This window comes from Centruroides sculpturatus, unplaced genomic scaffold (genome assembly GCF_000671375.1).
Source record: "Centruroides sculpturatus isolate CEXI.00-Female unplaced genomic scaffold, Cexi_2.0 scaffold1029, whole genome shotgun sequence".
NCBI lineage: Eukaryota > Metazoa > Arthropoda > Arachnida > Scorpiones > Buthidae > Centruroides > Centruroides sculpturatus.
The window spans coordinates 227,190-237,573 of record NW_019385204.1 but is presented as its reverse complement, the minus strand read 5'-3'; the positions used below and the strand labels follow the sequence as shown (position 1 = coordinate 237,573).

Genomic DNA, 10,384 nt, shown 5'->3' with positions numbered 1-10,384 from the left:
AAAGTCTGAATGTTTTTGCAGTTCAGTTGTGGAATTCTGAATGTTAAAATTTTGAAACTTTTACAATATTTAGTCTCAGTGTTTGTAAAAAACTATTAACTTTATAAAACTGTATATAAGCAAATTGAATTGAGAAAAAAATTGTACAAAAAATATGTAAATATTACTCACAAAACTAAAAACATTGAAGGAAAACAAACATTTTCAATTGCCTTGAACAACCATCTTTAGGTTAAAAGAATTCATCAATTATTCCATTCAAATCTAATGTTATGATTTAAAATATAAAAAGAACGTCAACTGATTGGCAGCCAGTGTTTGTGTGGTTGCATCCAGATGTAAAAGTAATCAATAGTCAGTCAGTCTGACTTTTTTACTTGGAGAATCACTGTCATGACTATATACAGGAATCAGAATTGCCAATTTGTGAGGGTCAGTTTCTCCATCCCTAAACATCTAAAGTTTATTCAAAAGATAATTGTTTTTCTTAGGTAGTGTGCAAACTTTCAAGATTTTCTATAAATTAGTTGCTGAAATATAAGCAATTGAAAACTGCAAAAATTGTCAAAAAAGCTGTAGTTTTGTCATCTGGCACTGCAGACATCTGTAGAAAGAAAAAACTATTGGGTCTAGAAAGCTCAGTAACTTAAACATTTCTTGTTATCAGTGAGGTGCTCACAATACTTCTAGGTTGATAGGTCAAAGTTCATGGGCTTATCCGTAGGGCTATTTCAATTTTATGGTTTAATTTTATGCTTATAAAGATAAAATTGCATCAAAACAAGTGAATATTATTCAAAATGTTACTCAGAATAACACAAGCTCAAATTTATGCAAACTAAAAAGTTTTAATTATTCTAAATGGCACATTGAAAGCATTGGTTGGCACTGACCAAATTGCGTATTTTAGGCATTTGATCAGAACCAATGAAATTATACGTAATCATATATTTTGATGTAAAATTACAATTGTTATCCAAACAAAAACATTTTTTTGTTTGGATAACAATTGTTTTTTTGGAGATGGTGGAAGTTTTTTACATCTTGGATGTTTTTGTTTGGATAAATAAATTTTCTAAAATTAAAAAATAAATATTTAAGACATTTATATTTTAGCAATTTATTTTTTAATATTCTAATACTACTATTTGCAGATTAATCAAAACTGGATATTTTACTCTTATAAAAGGAAGAGAAATGATGTAAACCCAGTAGTTCCTTCTATACTTGCTGCACATGGTAACCATCTAACTGATAAGTTAGATTTACCATCACCACATCTTATTACATTTGTTTTTTTTAAAATAAAATTCATTTAAATCACTAATTAATTAATTAATTTAATAATTTTGACTTTAAATATAGACAGACAAAATATTTTTCTAACTATTTAATAACTTAGATAAGATTCAAATTTTTCATAAATTCTCTGGTGTACTTATGTCATTGACATATTTTTAACTAAGTGAATAAGTTATTTCATCAGTGCAATTAATATCAGTACTATATTCAAAAAATCAGCAGTTTGATGTTTATTATTCTCAGAAAACAAAGCAACGTACAAGCCAAACAACACTGAATTACATTGGGTTACTTTTCTGCAATTATATTTAATTAATTACTAAATAATTTGTCACTAGAGGGGGGCATTAGGTGCCATCTCCTCATTAAATTTAATAATTATAATTAAATTAATACTTATTAAATAATTTAAAATATTCTGGAAGAAAAGAATTGGTCCATAGCAGGACTCAAATTATAAAGTCTTGCTTACCTTGCAGATGTGTTGCCAGTTATGCCACCCAAGCTTCCAGTCTGATCTCCTCTTCCAGACATATTTAAGTATGATATAGTCATCTTCAGTTACTTACAGTGCTGACTGGGGATGCCTTTAGCACCCTTGTCTTATAAACTGTTATTCATGGTACTCAGCCAGCCATCTCTCAATTCCGGTATGATATATATATGTAAACAAACATCATAAAAGGTTTCATGATGTTTGTTTATGTAAAGCAATATACTAATAAATTTTATTATATTGAATGAAATTGTAAGCATGGACTTATCTACAAATAAAGTAATGTGTTATAGAACATTGGAATAAATTTGTAATAAAAACTTTAAAATCCTTTTTGATTTTTTCATGAAGCACTCAAGGCAATTTTGCAGAACATGGGTTGAGAACCATTGGATTAAAGAAACAACATGATGTTAATATATATCTATATTTTGTTAAAGAATATGATAGAAATAAAGTCATTTATTAAATTGTTAAATTTTCAATTAATAATAAAAACTTGATTATATAATTTAATTTGGTACTAAAAATATTTTAAAAGAACTGTTTTTAAGATATAAAGAAATTACAAAAAAAAATTTTTTTTTTTGAATAATTTCATCATCATAAATATTCCTTTGCTCTTAATGCAGAAATATTTTCTTTAATTTTAATTCTAGTTGATTCTTTCAATTTATGCACTTCATTAAAAACAACATGTAACATTTTAACAAATGACTTGCAAACTTTATTTATATTGATAATTCTGTTTATTATTATTATTATTATTATTATTTTTTTCATATTTTTTGGTAAATTTAACTTAAATATGTAACAAACAACTTCAGTAAAAAATGAATAAGTTTTATTACTTTTAAAAATTTTAGAACTATATATGCCAGTATACAATACTATATAGGCCCTTCGATGAGTTTATTATTGTGATTTTAGAGTCACCAAAAAAAAAAAAAAAAGGAAGAAAGTGTCTGAATATCAATAGGTAACTTATAGGTGTATGATGAAGTGTAATAATTAAAATAATCCTTTCTTGATTTAAGTGTTATCTGAATGTTTTTGTCACCTATGAAGTCAGAATAGGCTGAGAGTTTTTCTCATATTTTATACATATTAAATTAAAGTAATATCTAACCTCATTGAATAGTTTTTTTAAACTTTTGTCAGAATATGTTCTTACTTGACAGCAAGATTATTGATGCAACTAAAGTGTTGACCTACCAGTTTTGTGATTTGGGATCAAATCTGGATGGGTGAAAACCCCAAGAGTTTTACATGGCCCAAAAAAATTTTTCATGGTGGTCTGTTGAGGACGTCATACCTCATTATTCATCACATGGCCATTCTGTTGTGGGCATGGGCCAAATGTTCAATGAATATGGGAAAAAAAGGCCCTCTTAGTATCCAGAGTGGAAAGAGTCAAAAAAAGAAAAAAAAAACAAAGTGGTTTTTACTGCATTAGCATTTGTATATGTGTAAAAGAAATTAAATATTATCAATTAATACTAATCATTTTTAATTTTAAAATTTCACTGGATGATAAACTTTTCTTTAAAAATAAAAAGACGTAGTCGTTTTCAAAAACTTGGGTGATGATCATTTATTTCTTTTAAATGTTCCATAGTAAAAACTTCAGACAACCCGACCTTTCTTTTTAGGCTACGCGGCCGTCCTGGAAAAAGTTCCTTAAAAAACAGAAATAAACCAATTAAAAAGTAATAATTTTTTTCTTAAAATTGGAATTGATGACCTTATGACGTCTTGCTTTATTCATTCTTCTCCATTTGGGAGTTTTGGATCCTTATATCTGCTGGAAATTTGCGCTGTTTAATGTAGATTAGCGAAATTTTAAAATTAAAAAATTTTGTAATAATTTGCCAGTAGAGGGAGGAAAGAGGATAATCTAGCAGGGGTGGGCAAGCAAGAGTTCAGTGGGAGCCGAAATGTAGGTTTTGCAAAATGCATGGGAGCTGCAGTTCTGTACCATGATTTTATTATATAATATAAAACAAATATTGAATATTTTAATAAACATATTTTCACAAAATTGTAGAAATAAAATTGTAAAAATAATAATAAAAAGCAGAAATTAACACTTTCAGCAAGAGCCACATGTAACTCAAAAAGAGCCGCATTTGCCCATGTCTGTACCATAGTAATTATATTAAAATTTATTATTATTTTTTATCCTGTGACATGTCTATTAATAAAAAGCTTTTTATTTTTTAGCTGGCTATAATTATTTTGGTACTGAAAGAATGTACAGTGGAATTGATGGAAGAGAGTTGGAAGCTGACATTTTCTTTGGTGTTGTTTATTATCAAAGACTACGTCATATGGTTGCAGATAAATTTCAGGTTTTAAAAAATTTTTTACATATATATATTTTTTCTTAATTTGGAACAATACATAGAATATTTTGGATTTTAGATATAAATTGTAATTTTAAAATTACTATTTGGTACTTATCAATAATTTGTTTACAATTAGGTGCGGACAACAGGTCCTATTGATATTTTGACACACCAGCCAGTTAAAGGAAGAAAACGAGCTGGTGGTATCAGATTTGGAGAAATGGAAAGAGATTCATTACTGGCACATGGAACGTCATTTTTACTTCATGATAGACTTTTTAATTGTTCTGATAAGTCTATGGTAAGTTTATTTCATTATTAAACATCAAAATATTCTTAAAACAAAAAATAATAATATTTATTTTAATATATTTTTGCAGGCATACGCTTGTAGACAATGTGGCAGTCTTCTTTCACCACTTTTTGAAAAGCCTGTAACAGATGAAAATTTACCATTTAGTAAAGAGAAAGTTCCATCTTGGAAATGCATCACTTGCAATACTGACGATACAGTAGATATTGTCTCTATTCCTTACGTTTTTCGATACCTTGTTACAGAATTAGCTGCAATTAATATCAAAGTAAAACTAGACATAAGATAGTAAATACTGTATGTATATTTAATTTATGCAAATTTTCAATAATATATGATAAAAGTTATCATATGTGGGTATTGCAATGTTATATATATATATATATATATATATATATTGCATCAATATATAATTTTTCAAAATAGATTATTGCCTAAGATGAGTTGGGTAATAATATGAAAGAAATGTAAATTATTTTGTACATTTGTATAAAATAAAATACTTACTTATTTTATGTTGTCTTTTCTGATTGTATTATAATAATTTTATTATTGTTCAGTTAATTTATAATTAACAAGAGATTCCACAAGAATTCTGATTTTTTTCTGCATTCAAGTTTTCTGCACTCAATGTTTAAAATTTTTAGGAGTTTTATTTATCATTGTCACATGTTTAACTTAAAAACTTATTCAAATAATAAATTCAAAATCTTTTTTAAGCATTATATTTTTATTAAAACCATTCAAAGTATTACATTTTGTAAGTTATTTTTATCAGCAAAATGATTTTAATCTTAATTTATATTTTGTTTAGCCATTTTAATAAAGTATTAAAAAGAAGAGCAAAAAAAGAAATGTTAAAATATTTACTAAATATTTTTTAGTTATTAATTTTAATTATTTAATATTTATTTTTAGTTTCTTAACATATTAAATAAAATGTTGTTTGTTTATACAGTAATACCTCGACTTACACTACCCAGACTTATGCAAACCCAGAGTTATGCCATTTTAAAATCTTGTTGATTTGTCTTTTGTTTGAGTGCCACGCATCTCTTGATTACTCATTCCCCCCACACTATTGTTCGGCTTACATGTTCGGACGTGTCGCGCGGAATCGACACATAGCTACAATTTATTTTGTGTTATTTATTTCTGTGTTTGTTATATCTACGGAAACTTGAGAGACTCTATGTGGCGATTTCTTGTAACCGTGAACGAATCAAAAGACGAGATAAGATTAATGAGAACATTTATTAGCTTACATACATCCAATTTGGATTTTACACAAATTGCGAAATTATACCCCGACTTACAAGAATTCGACTTATGCGGTTATTGCTCGGTCCCACTTATCGCGTAAGTTTGGGGTATTACTGTAATTTACAAAAAATTTTAAAATTTCCCAAGCCACTGTTTCTTATTCACAAATTTTCCAAGCATTTTTTTTAATGGAATATTTAATTTATTCTTTGATTAAAAAATATAATTTTTGAGTATGTATTTTAAATTAATTTGAAATTAAATTATTTGTGTAAAAGCTATAAATTCAATTTTAGGAAAACATTTAAACATAATTCAAGTTATTGTAATTAAAGTATCCTTATTCAATGCTGTCTAGAGAAAGATTTATTAGTGCAATTGCAACCTTATTTGGTATGGTGACATTTCAGGACATGAAAAACATTTCTATAAAAATGTTGATATATTAAAACTCACTAATTTGGCACTTTGAATTCATTTGATGGTTATGGGGACATCTGTCATCACCTTTGGAATAAAGACCACATTGAAAAGTATCCCTTGCATCATTAAGATTACTATAGCATAAATGTCTTGTATACAAGCAAAATATTCTAAGCTTGCAATGCCAAAAATTTCATAGTAGTGAGTTTTGATACTAATTTTTTATGGAAATATTTTCCACATGTCCTGAAATGTTACCAAATCAGATTGAGTGTAATTGGGATTGCTAGATATCTCTGTAGACAGTATTGAATAGGGAGTACTTTAATTATAACCACCTGGTATTTCTAGAAGAGGATGAAAAGATTTAAGAATTTTTCTAAACTTCATCAGGTGATTCTATTCCAGGTTCTAGATTTTTTGCCCTCTTCCAAAGATTATATATTTTAAATTCAGGTAGACTCTATTTGAATTATAAGATAGTGTTCATACTCCTTAATATTTCACTATGTGATTATTTGTGTACTTCATACAAAAAATGTTAACTTGTTTCTCTTAAATATTTAATGACTGAAATTGTTTTTTTCTTTTATTAAGTTGCTTTTTTTTATATAAAGCATAAAAATGATTTTGTTTTACTGAAAGTAGTTTAAGTAAATGAATGCAATGCCATACAATACAATGTTATGTTCATTTGGCAAAATTTTGCCATATGCCAGGACATTACAGTGACTGCAATAAACACTCATCAAATTCTTTCAAAAATTTTATTGTATTTGTTAAAAGACGAATATAATCTTCCTAAAATAAAATATAAAATATTTTACATGTGCAGAAGCAAAACATTAATAACCCTCTTTTTTACAATTCTAAAATATAATAAGCAGTCAGACATTTGTTGTTGATAAACAAATATGCAGACACAGAGAGGTTATAAGTGCTACTAAAATGATATTAAGCTTTATCGTTATCACTGATAGTTTAATTTTTGTTGTTTTAGAAAAACTGAAATAATATTTTTAATTATCTATGATTCTCAAACACAATCGTGATACTATTTAAACACTTAGCGTTTTTTCATCTTTATTCAGTTGATACGAGTATTACTACACGTTTCGGGCACTGCCCCTCATCAGCCTACTAAACATTAAAAAAGTATACATAAAAAATTTTTTAACAAGACAGCATCACACAGAAAGGCTATTTTACAAAAATATATATCTAAATGTTTAAATTCATTCGCGAGATGTACCATTAGATTCCTTACAAACTTGAAAGGTGTACACATGTATAAGAGTAATGCAGTTTCGTACATCTGCCTAGATAAATTTTACACACTTTTTTACAAACTTATATATTCTTTATATTTATAAGAAATTTACAAAATACAACCTACCTTAAGTTTTACAATTATATTATATTAATTAACTAGTGAGACTCAGAATACACTTTCTCAACAATGAAATCAAAAGTAGGCTTCACCAACACGAAATTTATGTACATCAAGTTTATAAACAAGTAATTGATACATAAGTATATAAACAGTATATGAATATTAAAAAGATGTGTAATTTGTAAAGTAGAACTTAATTGGGTCTATTAGTTGGTGTTTCTTTTATTTGTAAATTCAAAAAACAAAATATATCACCTCTATGTACAAGCAAGACCAAATGTTGGAATTGTTTATCATAATTTAAAACTTGCTCCTCAGGTAATGTCCTTTTTAATATTAGTATACTGTTTATGTACTTATGTACTTTTTTAATGTTTAGTTGGCTGATGAGGGACAGTGCCCGAAACGTGTAGTAATACTCGTATCAACTGAATAAAGATGAAAAATCGCGAAGTGTTTAAATAGTATCACGATTTCGGAAAATTGAGAATATTTTTAGTGTTTGAGTTAAATACAATTTTGAGATTATAAATACGTATGTCAACATTTAAATAAAATTGTAGTATGTTTTGAGAGTTGTTTTTTGTTAATAGAGTAGATTAGCTTGTTACTTTCATAAGGTAGGAGGAGATCTGAAGACATAATGATGATAAAAGATTGTTATGAAAACAGAAGTTTCTCTGAATAAAATGACAAAATGAATACGTTTTGTATTTTATTTGAATTTGTGTTGAAAATTGTTACACGACTGCTCGATATTAATTTTTATAGTGTTTTCATCCAAAATTACACTCGTATTATTTATGAGCATTAATTTACATTAGAATTTGAAAATTTATTGTCTGGGTTGATTACTGGTAAAGTTTAAGCAAGATTAATGCAATGTTTGCAAAGTTTTTTCGTATTAAAATTTATTTAATATCTTCTAAGCTTTCGATGTTGCTTTTAGCACTGAATTTAGTCACGCGGCCATTTATTTGTTGTATTGTTAATTTAGTCTGTAATTTCCCTGGAAAAATAATTTATGTAATAACTGCATTGCTAAAAAACAATTAAATACTTTTTAATGCACAATGCATTAACTTCTAATTTATAGCATATTCATGTAATTATTACCAGTCTTTTATATTAGATACATAGAGAGTTCCTGGCGAATTCTCTCTTGCGGGTCGCGCTGGCATTAATGCGAAAATATTTGTACCAATCGGAAGTACAGATTTCTTGACGTAAGAGATAGGGAATTTCAAGATGTCAGAGAATTTAGCACGTTCCAGCTACGATATTGAATAATTTTTTTATGGAAATAATTCCGTGTTTTGTTTGGCAAAAAAGACACCTTTATTACAAGGATGTTCTTTTAAAGGACATTGATTACCGAACGCTGTTATTTTACTTAGAGTAAGTTTTTTTAATTTTTAAAATTTAAAAAGCCTTAAATACATATTAAAATATATTATTTCATATTTGTCACACGAAATAATTCTTAGTTTAATAAAATTATTAGAGAATGCAGACTATTTGATATGGCATTTTTTCTAAAACATCTTGTGTATAAAATGCAAAAAGTTAACATCAATTCTTGTCGGGCGCCATTTTGTTTTAAATTAATTAATGACGTTTGCCTTTACTTATACGTAATTTCGCGGATGGCAAGTGAGAAACGAATTCGCTAAACGAAATTAAATCGTTTCTCGCGTTTTGTGTTCGCTAGCGAATGTTAAGCATTTTGGAAAAACGTTATAAAAGTTCGTTCTTGTGCTACACATGAATTTATATACCGCTAGTTTCTTTACAGAAATATAAATTTGAAAAATGTACAAATATCGTGTCGAAGTTTGAAATTTCATTTCAATATATACAATACCACATTCCCAATTATTTATTGTTATTAATGCCGGTGGCCGATTAAGACCTTCCGGGATCACAGAAGATTGGGGAATGGTTCTTCATATAATTTAACGACATCATAAACTAATAACGTCGAATTTACATTAGAACTTTATACATTATGATTACAATTGAAACGGTAAAATTGCTTTATTTTGTATTTAGGAGACCGAGGCCCCCTAGATGTACCTCATACCTCGTCGGCAATCCGGTACTACATGTCCTCATTCTAACTTGAGGTGCACTTTCCAGATTTGTCTCTGTTCCTCTCGTTTGAGTTATATCTAGAATTCTAGTTTATTATTATTTTTTTACTGTCGTTTCTATACTTATTTTGATCTTTCTCAATATAAAATGATATATTTTACTGTATATTGTATGTACAGTACAATTATGATAATAATATATTAATATATAAAATAACATGTATTGAATTTTATTTTTAAATTGCTAATTTATACATTATACAGTAAATTGAAATTCACGTTATATTTAAAGACTTAAATCATTTCTTTTATGTGAGATAATTTTAAATTTTAATGGAATACAGAATTAATAATTTACTTTAAGAAGAAGCTATTGTAATGCAAAATGTAGACGAAGTTGGCTGAATATATTTTTAATTCAGGGTTTTCAAATGAATCTCCATTTTTAAATTTATTATGAATAGAGAGATGCATCACACTTATTTATCTTATGTAATTTTATAAAACTGTGGGAAAATATATTGTATTAATTAATGATGTAACGAATATTCGGTTACTATTCGGATTATTTTTAACTATTCGGCCGAATACCGAATATTTAATCACTACTCGGCCGAATACCGAATACCTAAAAACGGGAGTAAGAAATAACAAAAACACGGTAAATTAATCATTTTGGTATTTAGATTTAATGTTATCGGGTTAGTGTTGTTTGTTTATATTTATTTATAACTTGTAACATACACAAAATAA

General features: G+C 27.2%; 1 protein-coding gene across 1 annotated transcript in view; it reads left to right on the top strand.

Annotated features, from left to right (window-relative positions):
* The window catches only part of LOC111636094 (DNA-directed RNA polymerase I subunit RPA2-like), an 80,268-nt gene extending 75,520 nt beyond the window's left edge, over positions 1-4,748 (top strand). The window contains exons 24-26 of the mRNA XM_023381273.1: positions 4,022-4,149; positions 4,283-4,447; positions 4,527-4,748. Coding sequence (XP_023237041.1) covers positions 4,022-4,149; positions 4,283-4,447; positions 4,527-4,748 — 515 coding nt within the window. The remainder of the gene's footprint in view (positions 1-4,021; positions 4,150-4,282; positions 4,448-4,526) is intronic.
* Positions 4,749-10,384: the final 5,636 nt, after the last annotated feature.